An 18,860-nucleotide genomic window follows, 5' to 3' on the forward strand; every position below is an offset into this window, starting at 1 on the left:
TTCATATAAAACAAATTTGATTGTTTAGAACGTCTCCTGGGTCTTTTTTTAGGCTTTTTAAATTCCATATCCCTCCACAGCATCAATATAGCAGCCTTTCTTGCAATACTAAGTATCACGTCGGTGTTAAAATCGGAAAAAATTATGGTTGGGGTGGTATTAGATGTGCTACAAAATTGGATTTTGTAATATTATGGTTCTTGCTGCTGGGTAAATGTTCTCGGAATCTAGTCTGGAATGTGCGGCTAGTTTTTCCCACATAGTACTTAGGGCAATCGTCACATACAAAAACATTAAGAACAATAAGACATCACAATCAGTTTTTTTTTACCCTTAGAGGAGGTATATAAGAGTCACAAGATAGTACTAAGGTAAATAAACCTCTTATTTATATGTTAAGTGACTGGACTACACAAAAAGGAAATTTGTTATCGACTATTAAAATGGGACAGTTTATTCCTTGAAATACCTTAGAGGCTACATAAGCTGGCAATACTAGTAAATTATAATCATAAAAATAAAAAATTCCCTATCCATTGTCATGTAACATACCCCCTTTAAAGACAACAAACCTGTTGTATACTTTTAGATTGTATCATTTAGTTGTTATACTAGACATATGTCACACTGATTTTCTATTTAATTTAAAGTTTTGTAGCTATACAATAAAATAAAAAAGAGCTCAGAGTAAAACTTCAATGTTTTTTTTTTAATCGGAAAATTATATATGAAATAGTTTTAATGTTTAGATTTCTTATATTTTTTGTTTAAAGTATTATGCATATTTGTTCTTAAGCTTGACAACATAGGCTTCCGGCTAGAACGTATCAAGAAAGTAATAGTTGAGCTGGTACATATAAAAATCAAATGCACCAAACAAATAATTCCACTAAAAAGGTTAAATAAGGTCTTGATAAGGAAAATAACTTACCATCCTAGGATGAAGTAATATTAAATTGATATATTAGTGTAGATTTCCTAATAAAACCACTTGTAATTATCTTTAAAACATTGATAAAATTATCAGATAAGAATTCCCCACCTTCAAACTTGCGTTTGTAGATAGGAAGATAGATATTGAGTTGTGTTATAGTATTGAGAACCTACTGTACTTATCACTTTGATAAGTAGTATGTTTGATCAGTAATCAGTGAAAATCACGTCTAAATTAAACTGTTTATAAAATACAGTATTGTTGCAGTTAAAAAATAAAACAATAAACAGCTGATATTTTACAACACTTGTAATTTGTTTAAGAGGTTACCAAATTGCAGATTTTACTAGGATTTAAAACTCGTTTCCGAGGCAAAACAAATAATGCAATACCACTTTCCTTTAAAGATTATTTTTGTTGTCGGTTGTGTATGTACAGTAACTGTTATTTCCTAGTAACTGTTATTAGGTGAATAAAACTAATAATTTACAGTAAAATCCTGTGCACGATCATTCTCGCACCTACTTATCGACCTTGTAGCGTAATATACTATTATCTTAGGTCAGTAAAAAATACAGCTACATCTACAGTCTCTATAGATGGATTTAAATGTATCCTTTAGTTTTTCTCAGATATGGAAAATATATTTTTTTTCTTTTCTCAAGTGGAGAAATTATGGTTTTAGTATTTTGCAATAAAAAGATCTATATACTAAATAGCATTGAAATTATTGTAGTGGTACCTATCTGAAATATCATGTTTACAATATCATAGAAATTTACTAATAATGTTAATTTTAATGGTTAATATTGATTGAGGATAATTCACTCAGGAGAAATCAGGTACACAAAAAAATAACCAAAAATATTTGTATTTGATCTTGCCTTATATACATTTTTACAACAGTTTTTTCCACCAAAGCTCTAAAACATGTAATGACAATAGATTGAATTTAGTTTTAGGTAAAATTAGTTATGCATGGTTAAAACATAAAAAGTTACATTTGATTATTTTTACAATGTAAACATTGCAGCTATTTAGCTATATATAATAAGATGTCTAAGAACAGAATAAAAAATTAACCTTACATTAGTTTATAGAATTGTGATATCTGCATTTCCTTTTAACAGTTCTCGTACTTAGTTTAACCAAACCTTTAGTATAAAACAAATGCAAACCAAACCTCTTCTCACTAAGAATCTTTTGATCTATGATTAATATTCCTGTGATAAGCTCATTCAATATCTCCCAAGGCAAACAGTGTCTGCGGAGCTTTTGTCACAGGATGTAAAGTTTTAGTTCCATTGATCGAGAGCCCTTTTTCTTTACTAAACAAATACTTTCGTACAAACAGCCGGTTGTTCTCATGGACATTGGGGTGTGACAGGTACATGTCCATCTGCGAACACACGAGTAAAAATTGTTAAATCAAATCATCATGAGTTTTAAATCTTAAGTACAGTAAATTTTTGATTATCAAGCAGGAAGGTCCGTTAATCCAGAAAAAAACCCCATTGTTGAGTCAAAGATCACTGAATTACGAGCCCTTGGAGCCTAGACGTACTAACTCATAAAACAATTCAAAAACTACAAAGAAAATTTTTAATCTCACATTGCACTTGATAGTTAAATTACAATGACTTTGGTATTTGAAAAAAAATTTTTAGATTGTAAATAACTCTCAGCGGCTGTTCCTTAATGATATTAAGGAAATTAACATTGCTCTTATGGTGGGAAAATCCAAGATAGTCATTGGCTTCCTGGACTACCTTGGAAAACAATTCAAAACTACAATTAAAATTTTTAATCCCACAATGTGCAACATTTTTAGATTGTGATAACTATGGTGTTTGAAAAAATATTTTTGGATTATATTATTATTTTCAGCAGCTGTTTGAATTCACCCAAGATGGCAGCTAGCCTCCAAGGACTCTTAATATGATTTCTCTATTGTCAAAATTATTTATATCTTCATTGTAGATATTAGCCTCCAGATTGCCAAATTTTAATTAAAAAGTTTTTTTGACAGGACCCAGCCTTTGGTGAGAAGGAAATGGTTGTACACCTACTGCACTGACCACCAGCAGTCTAGACTCAAACTCTGCTGTGTTGGCAATATCTTGTGTTGTATGGTCGCCATTTCATTGAAAAGTATTAAAGTATCTGTTATCATAACTAAACAGTTATAGTAAACTAGCTGTTACCCACGGGCTCCACCCCGTTTTACTACATTAGTATTAATAAAACTATTGATTGGTTAAGTTAAGATGAAATAAACAAAACAGAATACAAAAAAAAAAATAACAGCTGAGGTATTTTTAACATTAGGTAAATGGAAAGTTCCCTTTGGAAAGCAATTACGACCTTATAGGGCAGTTTATGAAATAATGGATAATTTTGCGCAAGGTTTCTCGTCATGACGAACATTTTATGGTATATGGTACATGGTTATGGTATATGGTTTATGGGGGTGTGACTTGTAGTTTTCTCAAAAGTTCATGGGTACTTTTGGCTTTATATATAGATGTGTCGTATACGTGTGTGTCGTCTTTAAATTTCTATGAAGTTTAAGTACGGAAGTTTAAAATGATATGCACTTCATATTAAGAAAGAATACGTCCTTTGATGATAGCTCCATGTAGAAGCTGAAACCAGTTGACCTCAGAAACAGCACACAGAAAACCTTAAGTGTTTGAAAAAGGAAAACAAAATAGTGCATGAAACTTACGTCCATCCATTGACTGTCTTCAATCTCTACCTCGCAGCTAGTGATCGTTGAACTCAGCGGTGCCAACTCTACAATGAAGTACAGATCAGAGCAGCCAAACTAAAACATATGTGTATTGTTAAGGGATAGATGGATTACGGAACCATATCTTTGCCTCAGTGGACAAAAACGTGGACAAAACAAAGCACATTTTTCTTCCCTAAGGTGATTGTTTTTACTCAGTTTAACTTACTGTAAATTTAATGCATGACATAGTTAAAATTAAGGTAAGTCACAGAATACCAGAGGCTTTGATAAAACACTATGGTTAGCCTTAATATTATTTACTCTTAGTAAACATGTTCATGCAATCACTGATAATATCAACCACCAACTGAATGAAGTGAGTTAACATTGCAAGCAGAAAACAATCACTATCATCCGGTAGCTCAGAGATAAGGTGCAATGAATCACTTTGAATGTTCAGAAACATTTAAACAATAAAAATTATAAGGAAGGAAGTCGCATTAGTTAAGTAATAGCCCAAGGCCCCACTAGAAAAAGCAGGCCATGCTGCAGGATCCATGACGTCACACTAGTGGATAGATTTCATTGATAAATTCATTGCCATCACCATTCCCATATGTTTTTGGTAAATAAACAAGCTGGCTGTTTGTAAGATTTTAATGGTAAGAGTTTAGTACAACTATCCACCACTGTGACGTAGTGTTGCGCTGCCCGCGCTGCAGCATGGCCTGTTTTTTCTAGTGGGGCCTTGAATAGCCTCATCTAATACACGGCTGGGGCAAGACAAAAGTGGCTACACTGCTGTCACGGCCTACCGAAACAGCTGTAGCACTAATTCATATAGAGCGCTGTGCAATACTAATGTATACACAATTGTTATTACTGAGCCACATTGTTCGCTGCGACCTTGTGTTAGGGGGGGCTATAAGTTCTTAGTGCCTAGTACCTAGTTACAAATAGTTAAGTACCTAGTTTAGCGGTATTTAAATTGAAATAACAAACATAATATATGGTTTAATACTAGTTGCTATGTCAAACATTACCAACAGCACTATCAATAGTCAAACATTACATGTATACCTATGGTTTTGCAGGGCTTGCATTATATTTTGTTGAAAAAGTTATTGTTTTCATCTGTATGTTTGATCTTTATCTTCAAATCATTGACATTTTCAGTGACCTCAATGACAGTCAGACACCCAGTAAAATATTTGATCTGTCTTAAGTTACCTGCGCTGAATGGGAATGGCGGAAAGCTATTAAAGACTTGAACTCTGTCACGATATTGGTTTCTTCCTGAACCTCTCTCATAGCAGCCACAGAAATATCTTCACCTGGAACACATTCCTCATGAAAATGACTCTTTATTTTAAATCTCCAAAGTCTATTTAATTTATAGAATTTTAGAAGTATCCATTAAATGTATAAAACAAGTGAATGTAGAGTTAAGTATTCTACATTGAAGAACAAGAATGAGATCCAGAGCTATCTCATTCTACAGTACAATACACATTGATAATTACCTTTACTATTTTTTCTCTTAATCATTAATCACTGAGATATACATTATATAGGTAGATTACTTTCAGTTTAAAATATCAAGAAAGAGGTCACCTGGCTCTACGTAACCGCCCGGAAGTTTCCAGTATGGCTGTCCTCTGTAAGACTCCTGCACCACTAGCAGTCGACCATCCTTGTCAACCACCACGGCGCCCACCCCCACCATGGTGTGAGCGAACACAGGCACTCGCGAGGGCGAACTGTCCAACCAGCGGACCAGGGAGACAGTGGAGCCATCACTACCAGTGTGGTGGAACCTGAAACAGTTCTGTGCTCCGTCAACACTCACAAAATACAAGTACACCATGTGAATTACATGCATATTTTAAAATTTGTATCGATGGTGAATAATTAAAATTGTTATTAGTTAGTAGACAAAGCGTGAAACTGGTAAAAGTAAAGTGCGGATGCAACCGTGGGAATATTGGTGTTGTGAATTTTGGACATATAGCCTACATTACTGAAAAAGCTGATAAAGAAACACACTGCAGCTTGTAGAAATATGTTGAGAATTACAGCAGTTGCGTACAATCATTTGTATACTGAAGTAGACATCCCATCTACATGGACCAGCTGTTGCACATTTTTTATTAAAAAAGAACAAAGTTGACTGAATCAGTCACAAATTGCAATGTATCTAAAATCCTATTTTCTACCTTATACAGGGTGCGACAGAAAGAACTCCCATATTAGGAAAGCTAATAAAAACAAAACCAAGTAAGATATGACATTTTTATTGCTATTAACCAAAAACACATATTATGCCATTTAAAAAAATATAAAATTATAGTGCTTTAAATAAAATGTCGTTTTAATTAGGGATGGACGGGTCCCGAAATTTCGGGAATTTTTCGGGAAAAAAATATTCCCGATTATCGGGACGGGATTACATTTGATTCGGGAATTTTTCGGGACGGGATTTGGTCCGATCGCCGGCGATTTTGCCGCTTCGCGAGTGCCAATGACGCCGCTATTGCGAGCGATAGGTCCGCGAACGCAGGAGACTAAGTCGTTTCGACGATTGCGCCGTGACCGTGGAGTCATACCGACGATCACGCCGTGTCCGCGGAGACATACCGACGATCGCGCCGTGACCGTGAGTCATACCGACGATCGCGCCGTGACCGCGGAGTCATACCGACGATCACGCTGTGACCGCGGAGACATACCGACGATCGCGCCGTGACCGCGGAGTCATACCGACGATCACGCCGTGACCACGGAGACATACCGACGATCACCACGTGACCACGGAGACATACCGACGATCGCGCTGTGACCGTGAGTCATACCGACGATCGCGCCGTGACCGCGGAGACATACCAACGATCGCGCCGTGACCGTGAGTCATACCGACGATCGCGCCGTGACCGCGGAGTCATACCGACGATCATCCCGTGACCGCGGAGTCATACCGACGATCGCGCCGTGACCGTGAGTCATACCGACGATCGCGCCGTGACCGTGAGTCATACCGACGATCGCGCCGTGACCATGAGTCATACCGACGATCGCGCCGTGACCGTGAGTCATACCGACGATCGCGCCGTGACCTTGAGTCATACCGACGATCGCGCCGTGACCGTGAGTCATACCGACGATCGCGCTGTGACCGTGAGTCATACCGACGATCGCGCCGTGACCGTGAGTCATACCGACGATCGCACCGTGACCGCGAGTCCTTTCGACCGCGAGTCACAAGTTTCTACAGGTACCTGAAAAATTGTTACCCATTTTTGGGTTTTTATAGATCAGTGCCACAAACGGTAAAGATTGATTTTGTATGTATTTTTTGGTAACTGCAATACTCAAGACTTTCTTTTTATGCACAGAAAAAAATCCCGTCCCGTCCCGTCCCGAAAATCGGGAAGGAAATAAAAATCCCGTCCCGTCCCGTCCCGAACTAAAAATTCAATCCCGTCCATCCCTAGTTTTAATAATCGATAATTTAAAATGATCGTGTTTTAAATAAAATGTCATTTAAATGGAAAGTATAAGGTATACGAACATCGCCCTCAAAGTTTGGAAGCCCTGAAGGAAAGAATAAGGCATGAAGTTGCAGCCATCTCACCCGACATGACCCGAAAGGTAATGGACAACTACCGGGAACGTTTGAACCAATGTGTTAACACTGGAGGCCGCCATTTAAATTACATTTTATTTAAAACACGATAATTTTAAATTATCGATTATTAAAACGACATTTTATTTAAAGCACTATAATTTTATATTTTTTAAAATGGCATAATGTGTGTTTTTGGTTAATAGCAATAAAAATGTCATATCTTACTTGGTTTTGTTTTTATTAGCTTTCCTAATAGGGGAGTTCTTTCTGCCGCACCCTGTATTTTGTCACTGAGATAGTTGACAGAAGCCGAAAGCTAGCAGAAGCTAGCTGAAAGTCCGCACATGCAAAAGAAATACGTAATTTACATCAGTAATCTATCAGGGGCTCACTTCAACTATGTTCATTTTGATTAAAAAACTGGCAACAACTTTAACATTTTCTATTAACACGTTCGCTGCGGGTGGTTCTGTACTGACTCAAGGCGATCGCAACCCTCACACGGCCAGGTCATTACTGACCCAAAACTTACACTGCAGTGCATCAATCTGTTGCTCAATACGAGCCTAGCTTCGGTCGAAGGCGGACCTATACTACGTAGCGTGTAGTGTGTGACATGCTTTTTGTTGTGGTGTTGATTGGTAATAAATTTCCCCGTAAAATTCCTGTCTGGCAAGCTTAGAAATCAACTTGTTGTCACGTCTTTCTCCCTCCAATTGGCAGTACAATGGGACCGGCTACGTTCCAAGCAGTGCTGCTTTCTGTGGCTGTTTTAGCAAACTACGTCGACTCTCGTCGTAATGCAGTACATCACCACACGTTATTTGCTATTCGTCAGACCGAAATTTGAAAGCCAATCGCCCTGCTCAATGCTGTGCCGCACTGGGGATACGGCCGCCATTGATAGGCCATAGCGAACCTGTTAATAGGTACAGTTTACTGTTTACTTATTTACCTACCTTTGTCAATACTGGAATCCAGTCAGACTGTTCTAAGCTGACTAAAAACCACACAGCTAACATCTTCTCTGCCACCCAATGATTGAGGGATGCTGGAAACACCATAAATCTTGATATATAATTAATATAAACTAAGGGAAATACACGTTTCTAAAACTATATCTATTCCAGCTTTGTACGATGTAAGACAATATATAAGGAGAATAATTCAATTTTACAATGATTTGTTTGACTCGCCTAAAGAGATGCTATGCTGCTAGTTATTATTAGAAATGAGGATTTTGGTTCATGTGATAAAGTTCACGAGGAAAAAATGTGGTTCGGATTCCACAATAAACTGTAGGTCCCTAAGCTGAGCTGTATGGGCTATTAATTAACAGCTGTGTCTAAGGAACATGTCAGCCTTAGTCACTAACAAGACTACAAGATCGCGCCACTCGTCCTACACTCATCCTTCACTCATATTTGGGTTAAAATACGCACATAGTGGCGTCCCCATCTTAAATAATTGATAATTGATAATACTATTATGGGTTTACAGTACCAGTTTCATATGACGTGTGTAATGAAACCATTAACGAAGCTAACCAAGCGGGAATGACTAAGGCCCACTATAAACTCATAATAGTCAACTAGTGTACCTGTTGCTCGAATTCGAGCAATTGCTAAGTATTACAGGCGTTATTTAAAAACGAATAACAGTCATAATTTCTGATGACTTTAAAATATTGACTCAAAGATTATGGAAATACTCAAGATGTACATAACAGATCGATACAATCAACATTTTTACTGTAAATAGTGTTTTCTACAAATAGCCTTACTCATAGCCCCATTAGGTTTCCAGACACATTATGTGTCCAAAAGCCTAACAGCACGACTCCCTTCCCCATACCGCCCAGGGGAGCGTTTCATAAACTCCAAATTTCACAAACTCCAACGCTTAAAATATTAAATAAACAGAGCGGTTCATAACCTCCAAATTTCATAAGCTCCAAATCTATAACATTCAAATAATCACTGTTTCACAATGTCCAAGTTTCACAAACTCCAACGTTTAAATATTAAATAAACAGAGCGGTTCATAACCTCCAAATTTCATAACCTCCAACGGTACAGTCTGGGCCAGAAGACTCTCTAGTGGTTGCCACAGTCAGATAGCAGGCACCGTTTGCCAGCTACTGATTATACGTACATTTTAATGATTGAAGAATACTCAGATGTGTGACTCAAATATGTGTTAGCACACAATGTGCAAATCAAATTTACATTTTAGCGAATTTCCCCTATAGGGAATAAGCTATTACCGTAGTACTCATGGTAAGACCTGGTCCCGGGACCGATTTACTTTTTCGTTTTGAGGTCCCTAGAGACCAAAAACACCATCAGTTATATATATATTTATATGTGTGTCCGTTAGCGTGATAACTCGAGCAAAAATCATCCGATTTTGATGAAATTTGGTACAAACGTGTAAACCTACGTTTATTCGAACGAGTTCGCGAACCAGCATGATCGGACTATGGGAACTCTTAAGAATATACACTTATACTCTTAAGAAAGCAATTACGGAGCAACAATGATACTTCGTGTTGCGCCGCTACAACAGTAGAACGTGTAGCGCCTACATACCGAACCACAGCAAACTCTGCAGCGACTTCTGGCAGAGACTGTACCGTTGGAGCTTATGAAACTTGGAGGTTATGAACCGCTCTGTTTATTTGATATTTAAACGTTGGAGTTTGTGAAATTTGGACATTGTGAATCGGTGATTATTTGAAAGTTATAGTTTTGGAGTTTATGAAATTTGGAGGTTATGAAACGCACTGTTTATTTAATATTTTAGACGTTGGAGTTTGTGAAATTTGGACATTATGAACCTCACCCCGGCCCAGATGGATAGGGATCATTGGGATTCGCTCTAACTTTTCCTCTCCCCTTCCTTTTCTTTCTTAGTTTTTGTTTTTTTCTTTTTTTTAAATTTTAACGCCTGTATGTATCCCTGGTTTTTCCTATTTCCCTAGCTACTTTTATAAACGTCTCAATTGTTTCCTTGTCACTAATCATATTTTATTTTCATATTTTCTCATCTCTAGACCTATCTTACCCAAGATTTATTCCTGTTCTCTCCTATTTGTCTCCTGAAGTGAACATTTATAAATACGTGACTCGTGATTTTTATTTCTCCACATCTACATACTTCCTCTTCCACCAGGTGAAATCTTCACAAACTCGCCTTGAAATTGTCCACGTCCTGTGACAAACTGCGTTTCATAATGGCCCATCTCCCAATCTTGTTCCATTTCTTTCTGATGTTAGGTGTATATCCGAACGTTTACCTTTAAAACGTTAACATAAAACACTCTGCACCCAACGCATTTGCCACTCCTCTAATATCTCCTCTCTTCTGTTTCCAATGTAGTCCTCCTACCCGCCTCCTTGTCTTCCAAAATCAACAGCTTATGCAGCGATTATCCAACAGTCCTAAATTGAATGTGAAATCTTCAGGCGGCTGTTGGAGAGCACACTTAAACCCAACACAGAAGGGTGCTTGCTGTATTCGGCTATCAATGACAATAGTATTATTTGTAATTCGTTCGCGTCTACCAGTTAAATTTTGTCGGCCTCCTCCGATTGGCCGTCCTGGTCAACGTCTCATAGTCTCCATTATGTCAAACGTTTTTTTGGTTATGTTTTGATTTTGTGCAAAATTTTAGTACAACCAGCTGTTTCAAATATTAGTGTAAATTTCAAATTATTCATGTGTTCAAATGTAAACAAAAATTTTCTCCCTAAGAATAACATGTGAACTTTGAAGGCCACTGGGGCAGAGCCCTGATGGAATTCCAAAGTTTTTTTGTTTGTTAGTCAATTTTACACCCTTATTCACACAAAGCCCTACTTTTGATCACAGAAACACGCAATGACAGTCTTATATGTCCTCTGCCATTATGCAGTATTCTGACAGCCAAATCAGTTTAGGCTTATTATAATCTGTAGGCGTAGAGGGATGAAAAAAAAGCTTTCATTAAATTATCTCTAAATGTGTTTATATGCTCCTATAAAAAATGCTATCTTACAAGGAGACGTTCAATTAGGTAACCTTCTCTACAGTATTGCTGTGATATGTGTATACAAACCTTCAAGTTTAGATGTAAAGGTCACCAGGTCACAAGGATTTTCAACAGAACTGATGTGAACACCCTTGTATCTGTCAACAGTTCCAGTGAACACACTACTTGCGTCTGTTGACATATTTTCTGCCATTTGGATACCAAAGGTTGTATTCTTGTTCCTTGGTTTCCTTTAAACAAAAAGTGCAAATTATAATTGATTAGCAATAAATTTAAACACTTCTGAATAGGCCTATTAACACGTTCGCTGCTACGGACGTTCCGGAACGTCAAACGGGCCACGGCGCCAGGAGCTAGGAACGTTCCGGAACGTCGCCGTTCATTGATGTTTAACGTTTTCATGGATCAGCCAGCTCGTCATGAGCGTCCTATATTTCTTTGCAGCTCGTGGGGACGTACTTTTCTGACAATAAAAAATATAGTTTCCCAAAATCACCACCAGGGTCGTTTAGAACAGGGCTTTGTTCCACTTCTTTCCTGCTAGATAGCGACACTACTTTACCAACTGCAACCTGGGTAGTGCTGCTACCTATCTGATTCACTTAGTACTATGTCCAAAGCCAGTTTTATTGCAGAACATTGCCATCCAGCACAACTACTGTAGTTGTTACTGTAATTCAGTGTATCGGCAGCAATGTTTACGCAGCGGCGAGCGTTAGTTCAGCTCCTGGCGCCGTTCCGGCATCTAGCGGTCAGCAGCGAACGTGTTAACAAAATTAAGGTCAATATGGCTTTAGATCCAACCACAATGGCTGTTATAAAAATTAATTAACCAAGTTTTGCAAGGTTTTGAGACAAGTTGGTGACAGATACATGCCTTGCTAATTTGACTAACGCCTTCAACACAGTCTACCATCCCGTTCTTTTTTATAAACTAAATTACTATGGCGTTAGGAACTGTGAATTAAACATAGGCCTAATTCAATCCTATCTTGAAACCCGTAAGCCATAGGTCGGGATAGGAAATTATTAAATTCTGATATTTTCAAAGGAAATGAGTGCTGGTGTTCCGCAGAAGACCATTTTAGGACCTATCCTGCTTTTGATTTTTATTAACGACTTCAGTTTAAAATGTCTCTACTCATCAGTACTTTATGCTAATGATAGTACCCTGTTCAGAATATATGATGTTCTAATATGGGATGCAGTTCAACAGAGATCTAAATACTATACAGCCCAATGTACAACTGACTCAGGTATACAAATGTTTGAGCACTTCTAGAAGTGCTAGGGATTTGAAATTTGGCATGCGTCTTGGTCTTGGGCCGAAATCCCCAGGAAAATTATGAAAAGTGACATTTTAGAATTTTAACCCCCCCGAAATCTCGAATTTCCCCCCCCCCCATGTTATTCTTATGGGGAATAACATTACAAATGGCCGACTTTGGTGTGCCCATCTGAACGGTTTAGAAACATGCTAGAGACTTGAAATTTGCGTAGTATTGTATAGGGTGCGCCAAAAAAACCTGACGGTTTCTGTTTTGTAATAAGTCAGCTGTTATACTAGCTAGAGACCTCATTGTTGAAGTGAACGATTGCTTATGTTATGCCATTTTTAGGTTATGTTTGGTAAAACATCACGTTGTCAAAAGAAAGTTACTGTCTAGTGTGGTGCAGTGTGGTGTGGCACTATTTGGAGTCATCGGACCATATGTTTTTGAGGACGAAAGTGGGAACACCCCCCTGTCACCGTGAACTCGGAACGCTATTTGGAAATACTGAGGGGTTTTTTGGTTCCACAACTGCGGATGTTATGAGGGATAGACATGACTAACACGTGGTTTCAACAGGACGGCGCAACTTGGCATACATCCAAATTATTCAATGTCAGTTTTGCGTGAACTCTTTGCCGGTAAAGTGATCTCTTGGTTTGGTGATGTGCTGTGGTCAGCTCGATCCCCAGACTTAATTTTGTGTGACTGTTGGCTGTGGGGATACTTAAAAAGCAAAAGGTTTGTTTCGAAATTTCAAACCATCCCTGAACTCAAGCAGTGTCTCAGGGAAGAGATTGCTTCTATTCATCAGGCGAAGGTGACTGCAAATATGCAAAAAAATGGGAAGCCTGTTTTTAGGAGAAGGCGATATAAACTGAGTGATATAATTTTTCATAAATGAAAATGGCATAGTAGTGTGAACAATATAACGTTATTTAATACATGAAATTGTAGTTTGTTCTTGAGTTATTTAGTATTAAAAACCGTCAGGTTATTTTGGCGCACCATTTACTATGGGATCTTAAATTAACGGTGAATTTTGCAAAAGTCCCATTTTCAAATTTTAACCACCCCAAAAATCCAAAATGGCGGACCTCTGAAAACGACAAAACACATTTTTTCAAAGGGCTATAGCTCGAAAACGGTAAGAGCTAGAAAAGATTTGAAAGAATTTTCATCAACAGGAATTAAATTTTCTACAAAACCCTAAACGCCCTACTATCAAAATTTGGTAAATTTTTTTAAAATTTTTAACGGTTTTCGCTATTTTTTCTTACCTAAATAATTCTTTTTTACAAATATTGTTAATGCTCTGTATCCTGCTTAGTTTACTTTAAATTTAACTCCTTATTTAATGTTTTTTCTTATCTTTAAACCTTAACCCGCAAAACTTGGGTTTAATGTCAAAATTTGAAGGTTTTTTACCACTTTTACAAGCCCCATGCTATTCTTATGGAGAATAACATTGAAAGTGGCCGACTTTGGTATGCTCATCTGAACCGCTTAGAAACGTGCTAGAGACTTGAAACTTCGTAGTATTGCAGTATGGCATCTAACATTAACGGTGAAATTCGTAAAAAAACCATTTTCAAATTTCAACCCCCTAAAAAATCCAAAATGGCGGACATGTAAAACCGACAAAACAAGTTTTTTTCAAACGGCTATAGCTCGAACACGGTAAGAGCTAGAAAGGATTTGAATGAATTTTCACAGTCAGGAATTAAATTTTCTACAAAACCCTCTTAAGTAGGCGTTTTCCGAAAATCGCACTCCTTCAGCTTCAAAAAACGCCCTACTTTCAAAATTTGGTAAATTTATTTCAAATTTTTACCGGTTTTCGCTATTTTTTCATACTTAAATAATTCCTTTTTGCAAATATTATTATTGCTTTGTATTCTCCTTACTTTACTTTAAATTTTACTCACCTCATGTTTTTTCGTAACTTAAAGCCCCCCATACACTATCGAACATGCCACCCGACCTGACAACCTGACCTGACGACGGACCCATCATCCAACGTGACTTATGTCGGGTGTTTCCCACACACTATCGAGCATGTTACCCAACAAGTCAGGTGAAATATTAGTTCTGAGATGGATTTTGAGACGACTGTTAGCTGTTTCAGGGGGATTTTTAGCGATGATTTCAGGGGTTTTTAGAGCCTATGGAACTAGGCTCTTAAATTTTCAATTTTTTGATTTAAAGTTCGTTAAAAATAAATTTGAAAATTTAAGAGCCTAGTTCCGTAATTTAAATGCGTTTGAAGATATTGAAAAAAAATCATCAATAATAACGAATGTTCCCTTTTTAACAGGAAAGTAGGCCTACCGTACCGTGGCCTATTTCGTTGTTTTGCTTATTAAGTTACACAATATTTAAGTTAGCTATTTTTACTCAGTATTTATTCTTGGCTACTACCATAGACTACTTAGTCATAATGAGCTAATCCCAATATGTGATTAACCTGTAAAATTAGTGTTATTTAAATCCGTTGGCAGTAAGTTAAATAAATAAAATGATGTAACAAATAATAAAATGAATAAATTAATGAATGAATGAATAATAATTGAATAAAATGAAGTAGCCTAGGTTAAACAAATAAATTTGCTGAAGTAAACAACTCGTGACTGGAGTTAAGTTTTATAAATAAAATTCTTGGGTAGTCCTTTATCCAAAAACTCAATTGAGTTCGTTCAAAATGTTACCTAAAAATTTGTTCAAAATGTTACCTAATTTATGAGGAACTTTTAGGCCCAAGCCCGTATCCCTTATAAGTTAATTTTTCTTGGTAGGCTACACAAGTTTAATCAAGGTCTAGTTTCGGATGCACTTTAGTTTGTTCGAATGAAAATGTTGATACACAGATTATTCCCCTATAGCGATTATTTCATTCGTTCTAACCAAACTTGAAGTTATCAAATGAAGTAATCTACAACCTCAGAGTAAATGAAACAAATCAGAGAAGCAGCCCCAGCCATTTTTAAATGGCAGTTTTGTAGCCGGCCTCTGGGCCGCTACAGTTAGTTCTGTCGGCGCTGGGCGAGAGTGCGCCCTTGTAGCGGTAAAATACTGCTTTACCGACTTGTAGAGCTCGCGGTTCCGCCCGACCGTCGAGCGTGGTATCAACACAACACCCTGTGCCCTTCTCGTTTAATACACCTATGTAAAAGTTATATATTTATTGTTGGTGTTAAACACTGAATAAAACTGTGTAAACTTTTTGGTTTAATTAGTCAACAAACAAATATTATATATTGAAATTGTTAAAGAGGTAACAAAACTCAAAGCATTCGCTCAGTGGAAATATGTTTTAATTTTAAGGTTCCAACACACTTCTGTTTTATTTACTCTGAGCTACAACTTATATTCATTTGAATGAGTGTAGGACGTAAACAAAAGTGCAGTCTGGTGATAAAATGCAACCATATCCTTTACCTCGTTGGACAACGATAAAGCCATAATTATTTAGGATATGAAAGAGTATGCATACTTACAGGCAATGACTTCGACTTCTAATTGTTTGATATTGAAAGGTTATCAGCAAACCTAATTTCAAGTGTCTCTTCGCTTGTTTTAAACATGATGCTGGTATGACATAACGGCAACAAGGTGATAGAAAGGATTTGAACATTTAAGTAAAACTTTGAAAACTAAAAATCATAAATTATCTAGTATACTAGGTCCTTACCAATAACAAAACATAAATTTTTTGATAATTTTACAAATACAAATAAATTTAATTTAGCTCTACTACTACTGCTCTAGCAGAAGGTTTGGTTTCCTTTCCTTTATCAATTATCATCTGTGGCTGTCAGTGTTGTCAATCCACTATTGCCCAATTACCCCCTCCAAAGCAAAGAATTACCCGCTTTTTCTAAAAATTACCCTCAACAAACCAAAAATTCCCTTTTAACACTCTTGCCTGTCTAAAAGTAACGAATAAAAACCCTGAAAAATTAGTTTTGAGTAATCCCACAAATTAAGATGTAGTAAAGAACTAAATATAGGACTTGAGACTTGTAATTAACCTTCATAATGAAATTTGCAATCTTACTGACCTTAAAAAAAATAATTACATTAGTCCTACAATGATTTGTTTTTTTATGATAGCCTATGTCATATACTTGTTTGCTAATGAGTAAGTACTGTTAAAAATTTTATTTTTTATTAGTTTTAGGGAGAAAATAGTTATTATAACCAATCAACATTATTATTCCCCTGTTTTATGTTTTTCATCTTCTTTAGAAATAGACTAGTACGGTATTTTCCTTCACCACGGTATCAGCGTTGACTGTAGTATAGTGAGAAGTGAGATCAGGATCACGATCAGGCATTTAAGGCCAGGCAACCAAAAGTTTTTCCACTCCAATCCAAAAGAAAAGACTACAAACAACCGTACTGACTGAAACTGAACCGAACCGAACCGACTGAACGCTGTAGCCTACTCGCAATTACACTACTAGTGACTGAGTGAGAACTGAACCAAACTGATGAAGATTAAGAGAAGTAGTGTAAAACAATAAAAAGTCTGTGAAATAACTTTAATGGAAAAAAACACAGGGAAATATTTTTCTTCTAGTGAAATAATATAAGTAATAATACGAAAAACAAATAATATTTGATCAGTTGTCATTTACCCGCTTTTTACCCGCATATTTGCCATTACCCGCAGCATTACCCCCAGGTAACTAAATTACCCGCTTTTCGGGTAATTACCCGCTTTTTGGCAACACTGGACTGGCTGTGCCCTTTGCTCGTGCTTATTAAGTTCAGTTCAGACTTCAGTCAGTGAGTCAGTCTGAGTCTATTCTATTATTTATTAGAGCCCAAAACTAAATCCAATCCAAACCAGTGCCAGTTGGTGATCAAGTTCGACTTGGACTGGGACAGTTCAACCATAGATTAAATCTAGGTCCAACATCGATCTACAATGATTCCGAAACATCGATGTAAGGCACTGTAAAGACTAACGAGTTACAGTAGACCACGGCCGCCTTTAGAGGTGGCCATGGTTGGAGTCCATCGATCGATGGCCAGCCATGGCTATTGGCTAGTGTACTTATAAACGTACTAGCTGTAACCCGCGGGCTTTGCCCCGTTTAACTTCTTAATTTTCAAGATTATCTCGTTCGCATGGCTCAATCACGTCCTGGTTGAAGTTTGTTCGCTACGCTCACTCACCTTTAGGTTGGAGCTCGTTTGCTACGCTCACTCACCTTTAGGTTGGAGCTTGTTTGCTGCGCTCACTTGCCTTCAGGTTAGCTCGTTCGCTACGCTAACTCGCCTCCAGGTTGAAGTTCGTTCGCTACGCTCACTCACCTTTTGGTTGCAAATTAGCTGTTGTCATAAATGTAAAAGAAATAATAGTGCTGCACCCTGTTGCACTACTAACTAACTCGCCTCCAGGTTGAAGTTCGTTCGCTACGCTCACTCACCTTTGGGTTGGAGCTCGTTCGCTACGCTCACTCACCTTTAGGTTGGAGCTCGTTCGCTGCGCTCACTTGCCTTCAGGTTAGCTCGTTCGCTACGCTCACTCGCCTCCAGGTTGAAGTTCGTTCGCTACGCTCACTCACCTTTTGGTTGCAAATTAGCTGTTGTCATAAATGTAAAAGAAATAATAGTGCCGCACCCTGTTGGTAATCCTTGTAACTTTAATGCTATTGAACATCATAGAACAGAACCAACTTGTTTAATTGAAACAGCTGTTAAGATTCATTAATTCCATTTCTCATAAGGTTAACATGGGAAACTCCAGAGCCACTGGGGCGGAGCCCTTTTAAGAATTTCGAAACGGGAAATAGTTTACGTCCGATTCGCATACCTACAGAATTTACACACCAAATTTCATAACGATCGGTGAAGTCGTTCCGGAGGAGTTTGCAGACAAACACTGTGACACGAGAATTTTATATATTAGATATATATATATACGTCCGTGAACGCGATAACTTGAGTAATTTTTGTCCGATTTTGATGAAATTTGGTTTAAAGGTGTAAAGCGGGATAAACTTGAATGAGTTCGCGAACTAGCACGATCGGACCATGGGAACGGGGCTTTACGGGGGGTTTTACGGGGTAAAAATTGGTTTTTCTCACTTTTGACCCTCAAAACACAAAATTTCCCGATTTCTCTTTAGACCTTTTTAAAGAGCTTAAAAAAACTAATAATTTAGTGTATAAAAGTATTTTTGTTCGATTATTAGTAACGGAAAGAGCTTAAAAAAACTAATAATTTAGTATATGAAAGTATTTTTGTTCGA

At 37.4% G+C, this 18,860-nt stretch overlaps 1 protein-coding gene across 2 annotated transcripts; it reads right to left on the reverse strand.

Moving 5' to 3' along the window:
• Positions 1-1,787: 1,787 nt before the first annotated feature.
• LOC129000391 (nucleoside diphosphate-linked moiety X motif 6-like) lies at positions 1,788-16,399 on the reverse strand. 2 transcript variants are annotated; one of them, XM_054427354.1, is made up of 7 exons: positions 16,095-16,399; positions 11,393-11,556; positions 8,253-8,344; positions 5,283-5,496; positions 4,899-5,002; positions 3,663-3,761; positions 1,788-2,333 (listed from the first exon to the last, which is right to left on the reverse strand). In XM_054427354.1, exons 1-7 carry the CDS (start codon positions 16,229-16,231, stop codon positions 2,169-2,171), a joined length of 975 nt encoding a protein of 324 aa, XP_054283329.1. In that variant the 5' UTR covers positions 16,232-16,399; the 3' UTR covers positions 1,788-2,168. The 2 variants fall into 2 exon arrangements, with proteins under 2 accessions (XP_054283329.1, XP_054283330.1); XM_054427355.1 differs by having other exon boundaries at positions 16,289-16,389.
• Between the last annotated feature and the right edge of the window lie 2,461 nt (positions 16,400-18,860).

The sequence above is a fragment of the Macrosteles quadrilineatus genome, unplaced genomic scaffold, assembly GCF_028750875.1.
Source record: "Macrosteles quadrilineatus isolate MER2022 unplaced genomic scaffold, UCM_ALF_1.0 Scaffold_8__2_contigs__length_117827958, whole genome shotgun sequence".
Classification (NCBI taxonomy): Eukaryota; Metazoa; Arthropoda; class Insecta; order Hemiptera; family Cicadellidae; genus Macrosteles; species Macrosteles quadrilineatus.